The following is a 19498-nucleotide window of genomic DNA, read 5'->3' as shown; positions in this document are numbered from 1 at the left end:
TCTCACTTCCCACTCAGAAAGCAAGAGATAGAGGATACATTAGTGAAGTCAAGATTTATTTATCGCGGTGCACCCATTATATCTCACTTGTTATTTGCCGATGACTGTTTTTATTTTTATTATTTAGAGCCAATAGTCATGAAGCCTCGAAAATGAGAAATATTCTTGAAATATATGAGGTAGACTTTAAACAAATAATTAACTATCAAAAATCTGATATTTTCTGTAGTCAGAATACTACCCAACAGGATAGAGAAGCCATTTGTTTCATTCTCGGTGTTCAAAAGGTCCTTGGTACAAAAAATTATTGGGGGACTGCCATCCATGATTGGCAGGAGTTAGAAGGCAATTTTAAGCTTCATCATGGGAAGAGTTTGGAAAAAGATAAACTCTTAGAGTAACAAATATCTCTCAAAGACGGACTGAGAAGATCTTATAAAATTAGTGCTTCAGTTTATTCAAACCGACTTCATAAGCATTTTTATTTTAGTTTCTTCCTGATTGATGATATTGAGAAAATGAATTCTTTCTGGTGGGGCAAGTCAGGATCTCAGACAAAGGGACTACATTGGCTGTCATGGGACAAACTTTCTATGCCTAAGAGCGACGGGGGTATGAGCGTTAAATTTTTTATTGCTTTCAATCTTTCTCTTCTTGGTAAACATGGACGGCGTCTACTCACAAAGCAAAACACTAATATTTCCCATTTATTCAAAGCACAATACTTTCTGTGTACTAATTTTTTCACTTCAAAATTGGGGCATAATCCTAGTTTAGTGGCATAATATTTGTACTACAAATTTTATTTTAAAAGAAGGAAGCTGATTGTGCATAGGAGATTGTTCAAATATACATTATTTTAAGGAGAAGTTGCATAGTGGCAAATATTTTATTCTTCCTACATCTCGTCAACTTAATACTTAAAATTAATTTTGTGTGACTGATTTGTCATACTTTGATCCGATTAGTGCCGAGAAAATTCACAATACAACATTTTTTGACTCGGTTACAATAGATAAAAGGGTTTGGAAACTATAGACTAATGAGGATTATTCAGTTAGAAGTGCCTACAAATTGTATACTCTTGATGTAACGCCCTTCTGAACCCCACGGCAATTAATGAATATTTCAGAGTACATGAAACAAGGGTGCCACAATTCAATTTAAAAACAAACATCATACGTCATTGCCATGCATTCACTGAGGAAATTCAACATAATTCATCATAACTTATAAAATAATCTCATGTTAACACAGCGGAAATCCAACATTCGGATGAGTATAACATCTTTAATACTACATCCCAAAATGAAACCAATATCACAAAAATAGACTTATTAAAACATGAACCCTAAGCTAACGTTCCCCAGTGTTACAATTATCAGAGCATGACACTTGACGCTAAACTAACACACTGACTCATGAGATAATCCTCACCGAGTCGAAAGCCGCTATCTTCAATCTGAAAAATGACAACATGTAAGGGTGAGTCTCATTCTCAATTAGAAAATGTTATAAGATATAAATAATAAGACATCATTCGCATATTATTCACCCAATTGCAATTATGATCATATTCACAACCCCATTCATCAATCACAATAATCAATCAATCACAACATATTATAACATTGGACAATCTTCCATTCATGTTATAATAATGCAAATATCCTAATGCAATGCAACTACATGCATGTGGTACCAACATCATCAAATGGGAATAACCCATGACCGATCCAACCATTATCAAGATACGGCCCTGCCAGCACAGATTCCACACAATGGGAATCATGCCCTTCACTGATCCAACACATCATCATGAATACAGCATCAACAATGAATATGAATGAATGCAAACATACATGAACATACTTATACCATCTTCAAGTCTATGAGTAACATCATCAAATACTCATTTCATCATCATCATCATCATCATCATCATCATCATCAAAGCATGTATATATATATATATGCATCATTCAATCATCAATCAATCATCATCATCATCATCATCATTAAGAACATACATGTAACCACATCAATCCTCATCATCATCATCCATAACGAATACACATGTATTCCCATCAACCAAAACAAATCAATCATCATTATACAATTCTCAACAATCATCACATAATCATGTTTTCAAACACATCTTATATTGTCACATTTCATCATATATGTCAACAATACATCACCCATCAAACTAATAAGATATTCACATCATACTCATATCCTTGCATAGAATGTCTCATAAGCTTCATCACATAAAATTAAGCAAATCATTACACAACTCATGCTTTAAACATAGCATGTGTTGTCATATCTTATCATATAGATACACAATACATCATTCAACAAGCAAATAAATCATGATCTAAAATAATAAAAGTTGCACCTCATTTCATCATCTAAACACATAGGTTAATTCATAAGATTCGCCCTGCTCAAAACGGCACTAAAAACGGACATACGGTTTGAAAGTTATGGCTTTTACAAAATATTCTATTTTTCAAAAACAAACAGTGGTAATCGATTACCCAAACACCAGTAATCGGTTACTGAGATTCAAAAACTCAGACTTCTGTTTTTACTATGGGTAATCGGTTACTGTCATTTCAGTAACCGGTTACTGCCTCCCAAGACAGTTCGGTAACCGGTTACCCAAACCCCAGTAACCGGTTACTTCGTACCAGTAACCCCAAAATTGCCATTTTACAGCACCCGTACCATTCCACATTCCATCCAATGCGTACCATGACATGTTAAATCACCAAACAGTACAAGAATACACTTTTTAACACAACTTTAGCACGTTTTAATGGTAATCTAACATCATACATAACATCATTCAGTCAATTCATCAAATCTCCCAAAACCCCAACTATCCCAAAACCTAACACATATCACAATCAACATAAACAACATACTCATTCAATCCCACCATCTATAGTCTCATAATAGATGCTAAATGGAAGAGTCCCCCCTTACCTTAAGGTTGATCTTGAGTCTCACTCTCTTCGCGCTTCTTCACGTTCTCTGCTCTTCTCACGTTCTGAACCTTTCTTCTCCTTTGCTTCTATTCTCTCCTTTTCCCAATTATCTTATTTTATGAAAATAAAGCCAAGTAACTTTAGTAATAGGGCCTACCAATCACACCCCCTCCATTACTAACCATAACTTGGCCCAATAACCTTATTTTACACAATTTCCAACTTAAGTCCAATTTAAAATACCAATAATCCAAGAAATTAATTTAAACTCCAATTAAATTAATAAATATAAAATATGGGGTGTTACAACTCTCCCCCACTAAAAGAGTTTTCGTCCTCGAAAACATACTTCAAGTGAAAAGTTCCGAATAGGAGCCTTTCATCTGACCCTCCAGTCTCCAGGTAACACTTCCATCATCCGGTCCTCAAAATTTCATTTGACATAACCAATAGAAAGCATGTCTCATGCATTTAAAATCTCAACTCTTACGTCGCATTTGACCATCCAAAGGTGTATCACTCGTTATACCTCCAAAAAGGTTAACAACAATGGAACAATTGAGGTACAACCCTTACAATGCGCCCAATAACCGAATAATATAATTACACAATCCGTGGTATGATCACACCTGATCAACACTGCAGTAATGCATTCCATCTACTGGACGTACGACCCTTAGACACACTTTTCCATCTGAGCGATAAAATAATACTTACATTTTTCACCAACTGCTCCCTTCAAGAAACTCAATAATGATATTCCTATACCATTGAATTTTCAACCATCTGACTCCTCTCAAGTCACACTAGCAATTATCCAACACGTTTGCATTCCGCCTTTGTTGCACTATTCTGATTACTCATTACAATCATCATTACCAATTAGATTTCTGAGTTTTACCCAATTATGGCTCTCTCTACTCATTCGTTCAAGAATCATTATTTATCTTACATGGTACTAATCTACCACTTAGCAATACTCACTCGCACTCAAAAACAAATTCCTGATTTACTCCCTCTATTAAAACATTCCAACCATCGGGACGAGTACACACAAGTAGTTATAATCACACCCATCAGCCTCAATATACCATTGCTTACAAAATAGCTCAACTGAGTCTCACTCTTCTCTAAGAATTAAATCAACTTCGTCCTTCATAGAGTATAATTCCTCATTATATCTGGAATCTACAATAACACCTTAACAACGTCACAAAATTATTATAGCATCATATAATATCAACTCATCGTCTTAACTTTGCCAACTACATACTCGTTAACTACGTACAACCACAATAACATGTTTGTTATCTCGGCAATTATTCAAAAGAATTCTAATTCTTCGACACGACATCCTTACATCCACTAGATTCTAAATACAACATATAGATCAATACATATTCTCTATGTAGGCTCCTGACATATTAATTCCTCACTGCCCACGAGTAATACTCATAACACTACTCCACATCATGCTTTCGTTGTGCGACTCTGATTATTCGTCTTAAGTCATCATCCAATATGTTGCACTCTTTCATATTCACTTCTTCATAAGTCAACACAACATAGTGAGTGATTATTATCACGATTTAATATCCATCACACCTTATACCATTAAGGTAACAAACAAGCTCATCTCATATATATGATTTCGTCTACTATCAACAAGAGATTCAGGGTGATCAAAACTCATTAACATCGTCATAGCCCAATAATTCACTTTGAGTCTTTACAACTCGCACATTCCCTCCTCGTTGGATCTTGTTGGTGAGACACCGACATCCAAACATACTACACAATCTGCTTCATGGACACTTAGCATCTCACACTTGTTAAGTACTCTTCAACTTCAGAATCACTAATATACCCGTACATTACTATTCATCTCGTTCCAAATCAAAATCCTCATCTTAGCTAAAGACCACGACAACATTCATAACTCATGGTTTTACTCCCAATCCCATGACGCCTTTTGCATCCAAATATCATTCCACTCGGAATCTCAACAAAGTCTTCCTCACGTCAATAGGTGTTAGAAATTCTCTACAATTCTTCTTTCATACATGTCGTTGCTTGGCATCACAAATTCAACTCCAACCGTTCTAAAGTTTATTTCGCCTTTACTACTAATTCACTTCTAACTAAAATCCATCAATACTCAAATCATCTTTATGACCGATCATCTTATCAACTTATTCATCAACAACATGTTCTACTCAACTTTGTTCCAAACAATCGCAGTAGAAGGCATTCCTATTCAACAAGTTTCACGCTTCCATAACCGACTTCAGAATCTATTCTCATAGGATCACTCTACTGTATTTATAACTCTCCCATAAGGTAGAACATCATCTCTCCTCTTCTCAGGTTCAAACGGCACATTAATCTGACACTCGGGGCTCAAGATATGAATTTTCCAATCGTTATCCGAAATGCAACATCGACACCATGCCGCGACACTCTAAATGATATCTCCAAAACTCCTTAAATGGTACATTTAATTCCTAAAAGTGCTTCTCAACAAGCCTTTAATTATTCCTTCAATCCGCTCAACTCTGACACTGACGTCTCGTGCGGTACCAACAAACAAGTCTAGTTCTAAGAACGAGCGTAACCGCAACTTCACCTATTTCCAACATCATCCTGTCACAATTAAATATGTTACAGCTGCTGCAACCATTTTTAAAACAAATTTCATCTCGTTAGCTTTCCGACGCTTCAAACGGAACTCAAATCGGATGTCCAGAACTCCAGTTATGAAATTTCGAAGTTTCATAACAATCTAGCAACTTTCCCGCGTTTTGCTTACGGAATTTTCGCTCCAAAACTCATCCTCTTCAAATCAATCACATTCTATATAGCCTCTTATCATATCTCTTTGCTCCCAAATATTCTTATAACTTGAGCAACACATCCAATCGCCGAAGTGCGATTTCTGAAACATTACGACCGCAATCCTCTTTGCAAACTTGCAACTGAACCTCTTCCGAGACGCAAGGCTATTCAACTGACAACTTCGCAGTCCACCAGTAGAGCTGATACATTGCAACTTTCTAATTTTCCTCTCGCACAAATAATCATCAATTACATTTAATCATCCTCCTTCAAGATGCTCCAAATTAATTACCAGTCAAGTCTTAATTCCAAGTCACCTTCGATTCGAGAAACAACCAACTCCAACAACACTTGCGCTGTTGCCAACAACAGCCTACTGAACCAATCATCTTACAACTGAAACATAACCGAGAAGCGAAGCTTCTCCCCCACTTGTTTCAATCTAACACCTGCAACAAAACAAACAAGCACCGACAGTGATTCACTCACATGTCGTGTACCAAGGGATAAAACGCCGACAGTATAATTGGCTGGACGGACCGACCTGCTCTGATACCACTATTGTAACACCCTTCTAAACCCGCGGCAATTAATGAATATTTTAGAGTACTGTCATACCCCAAAATTTGCCCAACATATCTATTCATATTTAAATCCATCTAACTTTCAAATGCTCAAAGATACACAAGAAAGAAGCATGTAGTCTCTCTCCTAAATAACAGCCTCACAACTAGGGTTTTGCCTTTCTCAAAGGAAAGTCAGGTTCTAATGCCTCCAATGGACTCCATGGCCTATCATATGATTCAAATGAGCCTCATGCCAAGTTTCAAGCTCTGTTTCAAAAGATTGCTCACTCAATTGCTCAAATAATCAACGGTTGACCAGTTTGACCTAAAAGTCAACTATGGTGAAAGTACAGTCAAAATTCCCGATTTTTGGTCAACATCCTTATTTTGAAGTATCATTCATCATTTGATCAAGGATTGATCATGATTCATCAAGGAAAGTTCAGAAATCAACGAAACTTAAAGTTTCTAAATTAGGGTTTTCTAGAAGAAAGTCAACTGAACTTTGACCAGCCATAACTTTCACATGGAACATCATAAATTTCCCATCCAAAGCTCATTCTGAAGGAAATTGAATTCTCTACAACTTTGTCTCTCACATGCGAAGGCTAAAAATTCTTCATTTGAGATATATGAGCTAATACATTATAGGTCCTTCTAAAAGATCGCCAAAAAGCATTTTTTCTCAAAGCTCATAACTTGAACATGGTAAACTCAATTGAGATGAAACCAAAAGGAGTGTTTAGAGGATCCTTTGAGCTTTCTAAAAAGTCCAAGAACATTCAAAAATGTTGAAATTTGAGCAAGATACCAATTGCACAAGTTGGGCGATTTTGAGAAAATGCATGGAACTCAAATGGACAAAATTCATACTTTTGAACATTGAGCTTGGACTCTTAGCTTTCTCACGTGGTTTTAAGCTTATAAGAGGCCCATAAACCAAATATTATTTATTTCTTGATTTTATTACATTTTTATTTGAATTTATTCAATTAAATTCAATTCAAAATCCAAGAAATCATAAAATAAATAATAAAGGATTATGTGATCAATATTACAAATCAAAGTCAATCTAAAAATTTCCTTGGGACCCATAGAGTAATCTCATGCAATCTCATGGTTTTTATTTCATTAATTTTTGAATTTTACTCACTTAAATTCAAAATTAAATAAAATAAAATCATGATTCAACTATCAAATATTATGAGATAAGTTTTGGATATTTAAATTGATACACCAAGCCAAATCATACGTGAAAGAGAAGTCATGGAAATAAAATTGGCCAATATTAGAAAGATTTCATGCATGATCCAATCAAATATTTTCCAATCAATCAATGGCATTCTCTACAAGTTTTTTAACCCTAATCTCTTCCTCTATATATATTCTAAACCTTCAGCAAGAGAGGGGACGAATTTTGGAGAAAAAATAGGGATCCAAGTTGCAAAAATATTCAAGAGATGGTGCAATACTCGTGGTCAGTTTCCAATCCTTCACGATCGATTATGAGCATTCTATCAGATTCCTGAAGCTCACAGGAACCGATCTATATCTTCATACGAGATCGGAGCATGCCAGAACGCAGCAACTAAAGCACACCGGTTTAATAATTTTATTGTTTTTGTTCCCTTAAATTAACGCGTTATTGACTGAATTTCTTTGCCCAGATCGTTTCACACACATGTTTAGAACACATCTAACGCTTTACATGCAAGTTTGAACGCCATGATAGACCTCTACCATTGTTAGGGCTAAAAAACGAGGAAGCTCTGTTCCCCTGGTTGCAGACGTTTTCGGCTTAAACTAACGGTTCCATGAGAATCGCAGGGTCATAATTATTGGATCTGGTCGTTTTGCCTTTTCGTTTTGCGTTGTTTTGTAGGTCGCAGGTTTAAGGGCTATCGGAGAAGAAGGCTCCAGCCGCCGTGGGTGGTGGTCCGACGAAAGCCAAGGAGGAGTCAAAGAACGCGTGGCACCAGCGATCATTCCTATTGGGGGGTCAAAAGAATAAAACTCTCTCTCTCAACCTGGTTGGATGCAACGAACAAAAGGGGCCCACTTTGACTCACAATTTGAATTCACCATTTATTTATTCGCTTCTTATTTATTGATTGATGATGGATACATTAACATGAAAACTTGTGCAGCACATGTGGCCAGCGTAAGAGGCTCGTTACCCATAGAGCATGGGTTCGATCCAGGCTTCCAACAATTTATTTTTATGAATTACATCATGTGTTCAGTCTTCGGATCCAACGTGCCTCACGCGCATACAGGATCATGTACCCTCAGCCACAAACCGTCAGATCTCTGCTAGCTCCAGATCCAACGCCCATGAACAGGAAGGCGCATCGTACATCCTCAAGAGCAACCACACTAGATCACACGCCCAGCCCAGGTTCCTTTAATGGTTTTATTTGTTTTTTTTCTTCTTTTCTTTGTTTGTTTTTATTTTTTCCTTTTAAAAAATCCAAACTTCTTATTAGTTAAATATTTTAGGTTAATAATTTAAATTAGTTTAATAATTGAATTTAGGTTAATAAATGTTAATTTATTTAGGCTTAATTTTTTTTAATTTAGTTTTTAGTTTGGTTTAATAAAATCAATTTAATTTTTAATTTAGGCCAAATTAATAATATAAAATTTAGGCTTAGGCTAATTTAATCAAATTAGGGTTTTCAGATCAATAATTCAATTTTAGCCTGATTTTAGGTTTCATCACTTATCTTTGCCCTTAACCCTAAAAAATCACATATTTTGGTAGGTGTTGTCCATCAACTAGGATTTTACCCTTAGGTTTAGCCACAAGGGTTTAGGCTTACCTTTTGTAATCAAATTGAATTTTCTAAAAACGCGCAAATTCTCTTCTCATCCCATACTCCATTGATTGTCGAATGCCCTCTATTTAAATTATTTAATTTGCCTTTAATTATTTTTGCCTTTTAATTTCGCCTTTTAATTTCTGCCTTTTATTTAAAATTTTGCCTTTATTTCAATAATTTAATTTTCTGCCATTTAAATTCTAGAAGGTGTATAGGTCGCTTATTCAGTTTTTGATGTAATAGTAATTAGGACCTTTACTTTCTCGCACCTCCCCCGATTTTTATCATGTACTCCCCATTCCCGAAGCTCTGTAATAGCGTAGAACATTTACTTTCCGCATTTTATTTTTCCGCATAATATTAATTGCGTGGTTAGTAAATAGGGAGTGGCAAGATCAAAATTAAACGTAGATCACTAACTCAAGATTAAATATCTGAATCTAACACGTGATTGCTGCACACACTCACCTTTAGGGTATCCCTCCTGTTGCCTGTTGCCTTCGATTTCGATCAAAATAGTCAAGTCCCTTCGAGCGTAGGGATACCTTAGCTTGCTACGGATTCAAATCATCATAGTCCCTCGGAATAAAAGATCATAGTCCCTTCGAGTTGCCTACGATAAATATGATCTCGTCCCTCGATTAAATGGTGATAGTCCCTTCGATTGCTAAGGTATCCTTACTGTTGCCTTAATGACTATTATGTCCTTCCCTTAGACTACCTGCCCTCTTTATGGTAGGGACAGTCTTGTGGTGAACGATTATTCTCGATGACCCTTCGATGACCCGCACATCCAATTGAAAGGCTTCCTACCCTCTCATGGTATGGATAGACCCTTTCGCCCGAAAGACTTAAAGAACACGAAAGACAAACTTAGGGTAGGTAGTTCTTAATTGCTTGCTCCATTCAAATCAAACCTCAAAATCTTTTCCAACTCATTTTCAAATACTTTCAAAACAAGGCTACGCTTATTTACAAGCTAAAGTCCTTAAACGAATCTTTTCTTATTCATACACTACTTTTTCTAGCAATTCAAACAAACAAGTGAGCTAAGCAATTAAGAGCCCATGGATAACCATGGATGCAATAGGTGCTTTACACCTTCCCTTTGTATAATTTACCCCCCGAACTCAAAATCTTTTTAAAAGGTATTTTCCTGTTCTTTTAGCGTTTCCTAAATTGGATAAAATAAAAGTCGGTGGCGACTCTTGCTTACCGCGACATTTCAAAAAGGTCAGTTCACCGTATTACAAGTACATGAAACAATGGTGCCACAATTCAATTTAAAAACAAACATCATACGTCATTGCCATGCATTCACTGAGGAAATTCAACATAATTCATCATAACTCATAAAATAATCTCATGTCAACACAGCGGAAATCCAACATTCAAATGAGTATAACATCTTTAATACTACATCCCAAAATGAAACCAATATCATAAAAATAGAGTTATTAAAACATGAACCCTAAGATAATGTTCCCTAGTGTTACAATTATCAGAGCATGACACTTAACGCTAAACTAACACACTGACTCATGAGATAATCCTCACCGAGTCGAAAGCCGCTATCTTCAATCTGAAAATGACAACATGTAAGGGTGAGTCTCATTCTCAATTAGGAAATGTTATAAGATATAAATAGTAAGACATCATTCGCATATTATTCACCCAATTGCAATTATGATCAGATTCACAACCACATTCATCAATCACAACAGTCAATCAATCACAACATATTATAACATTGGACAATCTTCCATTCATGTTATGATAATGCAAATATCCTAATGCAATGCAACTACATGCATGTGGTACCAACATCATCAAATGGGAATAACCCATGACCGATCCAACCATCATCAAGATACGACCCTGCCAGCACAGATTCCACACAATGGGAATCATGCCCTTCACTGATCCAACACATCATCATGGATACAACATCAACAATGAATATGAATGAATACAAACATACATGAACATACTTATACCATCGTCAAGTATATGAGTAACATCATCAAATACTCATTTCATCATAATCATCATCATCATCAAAGCATGTTTATATATATATATATATGCACCATTCAATCATCAATCAATCATCATCATCATCATTAAGAACATATATGTAACCACATCAATCCTCATCATCATCATCCATAACGAATATACATGTATTCCCATCGTCCAAAACAAATCAATCATCATTATACAATTCTCAACAATCATCACATAATCATGTTTTCAAACACATCTTATATTGTCACATTCATCATATATGTCAACAATACATAACCCATCAAACTAACAAGATATTCACATCATACTCATATCCTTGCATAGAATGTCTCATAAGCTTCATCACATAAAATCAAACAAATCATTACACAACTCATGCTTTAAACATAGCATGTGTTGTCATATCTCATCATATATATACACACTATACATCATTCAACAAGCAAATAAATCATGATCTAAAATAATAAAAGTTACACCTCATTTCATCATCTAAACACATAGGTTATTTCATAAGGTTCGCCTTGCTCAAAACGACACTAAAAACGGACATACGGTTTGAAAGTTATGGCTTTTACAAAATATTCTATTTTTCAAAAACAAACAGTGGTAACCGATTACCCAAACACCAGTAATCGGTTACTGAGATTCAAAAAATCAGATTTCTGTTTTTACTATGGGTAATCGGTTACTGCCATTTCAGTAACCGATTACTGCCTCCCAAGACAGTTCAGTAACCGGTTACCCAAACCCCAGTAACCGGTTACTTCGTACCAGTAACCCCAAAATTGCCATTTTACAGCACCCGTACCATTCCACATTCCATCCAATGCGTACCATGACATGTTAAATCACCAAACAGTACAAGAATACACCTTTTAACACAACTTTAGCACGTTTTAATGGTAATCTAACATCATACATAACATCATTCAGTCAATTCATCAAATCTCCCAAAACCCCAATTATCCCAAAACCTAACACATATCACAATCGACATAAACAATATACTCATTCATCCCACCATCTATAGTCTCATAATAGATGCTAAATGGAAGAGTCCCCCTTACCTTAAGGTTGATCTTGAGTCTCACTCTCTTCGCGCTTCTTCACGTTCTCTGCTCTTCTCACGTTCTGAACTTTTCTTCTCCTTTGCTTCTATTCTCTCCTTTTCCCAATTATTTTATTTTATGAAAATAAAGCAAAGTAACTTTAGTAATAGGGCCTACCAATCACACCCCTCCATTACTAACAACAACTTGGCCCAATAACCTTATTTTACACAATTTCCAACTTAAGTCCAATTTAAAATACCAATAATCCAAGAAATTAATTTAAACTCCAATTAAATTAATAAATATAAAATATGGGGTGTTACACTTGAGCTTATTGATACTACTTTCCACAGGCAACCCAGACCTTTGAACCTCATTAGAAAAATTCAAGCAGCACCAACGGTTAAAAATATGACATGGAGGGTTTGTAGAAACTACATTCCTACTCCTTAACGACTTCAAAATAAAGGTGTTACTTGTCCAAATAACTGTGTTTTATGTGATAATGGTATTGGAGATTCTTTGCATGTCTTTTTAAATTGCCCCAAGAGTCGACACATTTGGCATCAAATTCCTATTTATTTGATCATTTATGACATATGCAAGAGTGGAAACGATGCTCCTATAATATTTTTCAACATCATTCAAAATTTTATTGAGAATCACAATCCTTTTGCCACTGTTATTTAGAGTATTTGGATGCAAAGAAATAACAAAATCTGCAACAATGTTATCAAGCAGCAAAGAACGATGATCAATAGAGCAACTGAGTTATTCAAGTCGTGGCAAGCTGCTAAGAATTTTAAAACAACATCTTCTCCTTCTTACAAATCTACTTCTTGTAACAAGTGGAGTAAGCCATCAATAGAAAAATTTAAATGTAACATGGATGCTTCCCTTTTCGCCTTTGAACAACAAAGTGGGAATTGATCGATGTTTTTATCAGAGATGAACATGATGTTTTTGTTTTACTAAAATTGAGCAATTCTCTCCTATTTCCGATGTACGAGTGGACAAAGCTCTTGGTTTACTTTTGACTCTCATATTGGGTTCGTGACCTTAATATGAGATCTATGGATTTTGAATTAGATACTAAAATAGTTATGAATAATTTACATTCCTCTAAAAGATATCACCTATAATTTGATGATAATATTAATCATTGTGTAAACTTTATTTCTATGTATTTTAACAATTCTAGTGTGAAGTTTATTAGAAGACAAGTAAACAAGATCGCTCACGATCTAACTAAGGCGACCACATCACTAGTAGTTTTTAAATTTTAGTAGAAGTATTATATTGTATTAAACACATTCTAAACAAAAAAAATATTATAAATTTTCTTATTTCAAAAAAATAAAAGTCCATATCATTGATATACCATATAAAATTAATTTTTATTTTAGTCTATTTTAATAATTTTTTTTTAAAGAATATGAGTCGATATTTTAATCAAACAAAGCGGTGAAGTGAGTTTTAAATAAGTCAGATTTCAATATTCTCACTTCTAATCATATGAGAATTTAAATATTATAATTTTTTTTTGTTAAAAATTAAAAAAATAGGTAAATTTGAGGTAAAAAATAATAAATTGTAATTGGTAAATCTGATAAAATAAGTTTCAATCAAATTTACCGTTTTTAAATATTTTAGTTTTACAAAAAAAATTTAAAGTAAAATTTGGATTTCAGGTATATAATGGTATGAATATTATTGCATTTTTAATTAAAATTTTAAATGAGATTAATTTATATTTGATTTCTTAAAATTAATTTATATTTGATTGCAATATTAATTAAAAGATAAAATTTAATTTGAATAAATTAAAATTTGAAAGAAAAAACTAAATCTTAGTATGAGTTACTACTTACTAGGATGATAAATTTGATTTAGTTTTTTAATTTAGAACCATAGTATAAATAAATTAGCAAATACTCGTATTATTTGCTCCCAAAGTAAGCTGCATCCTATTTTACTTTCTAGGGTTCAGAAAAAAACCGAGTCTCTCAAAAATCAAAAACCCAACTTTCCCCTTCTTTCTCCTCTCATCAACCTAACCCAACTCGGCGGCGATGGCGACAACTTCTGTGGTGCCGGCGAATCGTCGGCGAACGGTTATCTCCAATGAGGACATGGACTTTGAGACGACGGAAGGTGTGAAGGCGATTGCGAGTTTCCAAGAGATGGGGATAAAGGAAGATTTGCTCCGTGGAATCTACGCGTACGGTTTCGAGAAACCGTCTGCGATTCAACAGCGTGCCGTTGCGCCTATCATTCAGGGACGGGATGTTATTGCTCAGGCTCAATCTGGAACGGGAAAGACGTCCATGATTGCGCTTACTGTTTGCCAGGTTGTTGATACGTCTGTCAGAGAGTGAGTTTCTTTCGTCTTGTTTGCTTTTTTTGTTGTGTTGATTTGTTTGGATGAGTAGTTGGAAGATGGAATGTTAGTTTTGAGGAATTTAGGGTTGAATTTCTTAATTAGGGTTTTTTGGGGTAATTTGGATTAGAGTTATTTTAGGTTTGTATTTATCGATTAGGGTTTTTTCATGTGGGTGTTTTTAATATTAGTTTTGAATTTTGAATGATGTTTTTGTGTGATATTGTATAATGTGAATTTGAATAACAGCTAGAAAGATGGAAAAGTTTAAAAGGGGCATTATCCCCTAAAGGATTTGATATGTTTTTGATGGGGTGTTTCCAAGGGTGTAGTTTTTTGAAATTGGCTCCTCTAGAGTGAGTAGAGAGCAAACTGAAGAAATTGATGATTTGTAATAAGTGCATATTAATACCCATCTTTGGTTTGTTTATGAATGGTTATTAAGTTGCTTGCTTTAGAGATGATCGGGTGTTATTTATTATTTTTTTATAATTTGAAGTGAATATTGTACAAAATGATGATTATTTTTTAGATTGAGCTTAATAAAATGATTACTGTTCATTGTTGTATATACCACTCTTAATCTTCTGATGTAAATTTGATGTTTCTGGCTTTTCAATGCTGACATTTTTTTTAATCTTTCGGTAAAATTCATAATCTTAAAGATTTGTGGTTTGCTAAGAACAAAGTACATGAGTTTATTAATTTGTGAGCTCAATTTTGCAATTTCTGAACAGGGTGCAAGCTTTAATTGTGTCTCCAACAAGAGAATTGGCCACACAGACTGAAAAAGTTATATTGGCTATTGGAGATTATATTAATATTCAAGCACATGCTTGCATTGGAGGCAAAAGTGTGGGAGAAGATATAAGGAAACTTGAGCATGGAGTTCATGTGGTGTCTGGAACTCCTGGGCGAGTCTGTGACATGATCAAAAGAAGAACATTGCGTACAAGAGCTATCAAGTTACTAGTTCTGGTAAATTAATCGTTTCTACTTGCCAATACTTGAATGTACTTTTGTTCTTTTTTGTCGTCCAGTATCAAGGATTATCTTATATTTTTCTTTTTGTTTTTAGGATGAATCTGATGAAATGTTGAGCAGAGGATTTAAAGATCAAATTTATGATGTGTATAGATATCTCCCACCAGATCTTCAGGTTCTCCTTACTCGGATGCCTTCATCTTTCTCATTGTGTTTGGAATGGAATTTCTGCAATCTGAAATCTTAATATATGCTTAAATTTAAAATAAACTAACATCCACATGGCTAGTTAGATTTTTGTAAGTATACTTTGCAATTGCTTAAGGTTTGATAATAACAATGAACAATATCTGTTGGATTTTAGACATGTATTTTAATTCAGGCATATAGTGCCATTAAGTAGGGATATTAGAGGTGTGAAGTGTTCCTGTTTGATAATTGGGTTTACATCATATGAAGGAATCAAGTTAATGCTTTGGCAAGAGAATGAAGCTGCTCCTTTTTTTGTTGTAAAATAGCTGCTTCTTTTTTTTTCATAATATAAGCTGCTTGCAGTGATCATTTCATTTTTGTGTTATTGAATGAAGTACCTCAGTGATAAGATTCTGATACAATTTTTATAAATCTCGTCTTTATTTTAATTTCAAACTTATGTTGGCCAAATTATCTGAAATTTTATCGCATTTTATAATTTAACTGGATGCATCTTTATGGTCCTTGGTCATAGTTACTGGTGTGATGTTTGTTTCGCTCTTGTTTTAAACTTGTGAAACATTCTTGTCTGTTTTCTTTCCAAACTTATGTAGTCGCTGAGCTGTTTAGTTTTTGCTGTGTAGGTTTGCTTGATTTCTGCTACTCTACCTCATGAAATTCTGGAGATGACAAACAAGTTTATGACAGATCCAGTGAGGATCCTTGTAAAACGTGATGAATTGACACTGGAGGTACGCAATTGCTTTCATTATCCTCGTACTTTCTGATATTTACCTGGATATTTATGCAATAACTCTTCCCTTTAATTACAGGGTATCAAGCAATTTTTTGTTGCGGTTGAAAAGGAGGATTGGAAGTTTGATACTCTGTGTGATCTTTATGATACTCTCACCATCACTCAAGCTGTTATATTCTGTAACACCAAGCGAAAGGTAGAAGAGAATTATCAAAGTTTCGTAGAATCTGTATGGTTGATTAGTGGATTCTGTACTCTGTATTTGCTGTTTGTGATCAGTTTACAACTTCTATCTTATCATTATAAGCAGTATAGTTAATATATATCCCTTTGGAACAGGTGGACTGGTTAACTGAAAAAATGCGTAACAATAATTTCACTGTCTCATCAATGCACGGTGACATGCCTCAAAAAGAAAGAGACGCAATTATGGGAGAATTTCGTGGTGGAACAACTCGAGTATTGATAACAACTGACGTTTGGGCTCGTGGCCTTGATGTACAACAGGTAAGTCATTTGATCCGTCTGTGTTCTATTATTATTATTTGTGCCTCTAAAAACAATGACTTAATGTTGCCTAAGTATGAGTTAAAGATAAGATACTGCATGGACTAAGAAACACATCTTTCTCTCTCTCTCTCTCTCTCTCTCTCTCTCTCTCTCTCTATATATATATATATATATATATATATATATATATATATATATATATATATATATATATATTATGTCATGAGTCATGTCTTTGTTTCTATCGATTAGTTTGTTTTCTTGTTTCTTTGTATGTGTTTGGATTCATGATGAAGGGTGTCAGTTGATCTTGTTGCCTGTCAATTGCTGTTTGATGTAGTAAAAATTCAAGATATTTGATTATTTTGAATTAAAAGGATTCATGATGAAGGGTGTCAGTTGATCTTGTCTCCTGTCAATTGCTGTTTGATATTGTAAAAAATCAATATGCTCGATTATTTTGAATTAAAATTACTTGTTAAATATTTAGTCAGGCCAAAAGTGTTAAAAAATAGCTTTTGCATTAGGTTGAGAAATACTTCCAAGTTTTACATGAAACTTGTTTTAACTATAAAAAGATATCCAATCCTAAGTTACTTCTTGTCTAATATCTAGTCAGATCAGAAGTGATAAAAATTAGCTTTTGCATTAGGTTGAAAAATACACACCCAAGTTTAACATGAAACTTGTTTTTACTGTAAAAGGTATCCAATCCTAAGTAACTTCACTTAAAACTAAATTTTAATCTAATCAAATTTACTAAATAAAGTTTGTTTGAAACCATGTTTTCAATTACTCACCTAAAACACAGTTGAATGTATTAAAAATAATTGCTGACTTGAATAGAAGTTGACATATTCTTATTACAACAAGGAATATCACAATTGGTTAGACCAGTGTTGTCAATGGCGGATGGCGGTCCATGGCGGAGAGCCAAAATCCCGCCATACCAGCCGCTTTGCGGCGCCGTTATTGCGGATTATGGTGGAAAAACGCGCAATAGCGGCCGTTATTTACCATTGTGGCAAGCCCAAAAACCGCCATGTATATCCGCTATAGCGGCCATGGCGGGGCAATTTGACAACACTGGTTTAGACTGAACAATAAATAGTATTCAAAGATTGTTGGGCACAAGCATTCCTATTGGTCATTTTAATTCTAACTCTGCGGCTATGCTTTTTCTTTGCTGAATATTTGATGGTTAATTTTGGTCATTATTCTATGCCCTGTTCGCATTTGTGTTTGGGTAATGGGTAGGGTGCAGGTATGCATTAAAATATAGTAACATGTTTTTGTTCTCAAGTAATGCAAACAAATGAATATTTCTTATCATCCATTTGTGTAGTAACAAATAAAAGTATTTAGACATTCCTGCATTAATTCTTTTAAAATGTTGATACTGATTATGCAATTGCTTCTTTTATCAGGTTTCTCTAGTTATTAATTATGACCTTCCAAATAATCGAGAGCTGTACATTCATCGTATTGGTCGTTCTGGACGTTTTGGACGAAAGGTATGGGAAAGTTTGAATCAGTTGAATTAATGTTTCTTGACTCAAGTAGTTAGTCTGATTTTCATATCAAAAACCTTGTTTTACAATATTAAAAATTTCCATTCCTTCTAGTACTCCCATGCTCTCATTTGGTTTCATGCTATTTGTTCAATATGTGACACAATTGGTTTTGCAGGGTGTTGCAATAAATTTTGTTAAAAGCGACGATATCAAGATCTTGAGAGATATTGAGCAATATTACAGTACCCAGATTGATGAGATGCCAATGAATGTTGCTGATCTTATATAAAAGGGCATGCAGTTTGCTGGGTGGAGTGCGTTTGCCAATAGGAATTAGTGGTTGAATGTGGTTTTTGTTTTGATACACTCTTAAGCTCTTCTGAAGCTCTTCTGAAACCTTTTTAATTTGTCTATTAGAATTTTGAGTGTGCTCGATTGTACGACATACATAATTATTTTGTTGGCTGATATGGTTGAGTTCAATCTGTAAATTGGTTTGGAATGCTTTGTTCATTGTTTAACATTCAATGTTGAATGTCTAATTTTATGACTCAAATGACACGTGATGTTTGACTTAGTTGATTATTTTGCTAATTTATGTCTGATATTCATGTATTTACTCTTATACTTGATTATGAGAAGTGGGATTTAACGATACAACAAACCCACTAAGTTTGAACAGTTGTATTGCATTTATATTGCATTTGTTCTTCAAATTGGCACGTTGGATGATTTCGCTTGCTCGTTTAGTTCCAAACTTCCAATTCATCATCTTGTCACTCATCATAAGACATCAACCCCTTTGTTCATCTCTCAAGAATCCATGACAATACAATATTGAACAGATTTTCACATTCTC

General features: G+C 34.4%; 1 protein-coding gene across 1 annotated transcript; it reads left to right on the top strand.

Moving 5' to 3' along the window:
* Positions 1–14242: 14242 nt before the first annotated feature.
* On the top strand, positions 14243–19195 carry LOC131641287 (eukaryotic initiation factor 4A-3). The gene is made up of 8 exons (XM_058911591.1): positions 14243–14676; positions 15420–15660; positions 15761–15841; positions 16503–16610; positions 16692–16811; positions 16955–17122; positions 18553–18639; positions 18815–19195. The coding sequence occupies exons 1-8, from the start codon at positions 14375–14377 to the stop codon at positions 18926–18928; spliced, it is 1221 nt and encodes a 406-aa protein (XP_058767574.1). The 5' UTR covers positions 14243–14374; the 3' UTR covers positions 18929–19195.
* The last annotated feature ends 303 nt before the right edge of the window (positions 19196–19498 follow it).

Source organism: Vicia villosa, unplaced genomic scaffold (genome assembly GCF_029867415.1).
Source record: "Vicia villosa cultivar HV-30 ecotype Madison, WI unplaced genomic scaffold, Vvil1.0 ctg.003613F_1_1, whole genome shotgun sequence".
NCBI lineage: Eukaryota > Viridiplantae > Streptophyta > Magnoliopsida > Fabales > Fabaceae > Vicia > Vicia villosa.
The sequence above is the reverse complement of the archived record's forward strand: the minus strand, read 5'-3'. Positions and strand labels throughout refer to the sequence as shown.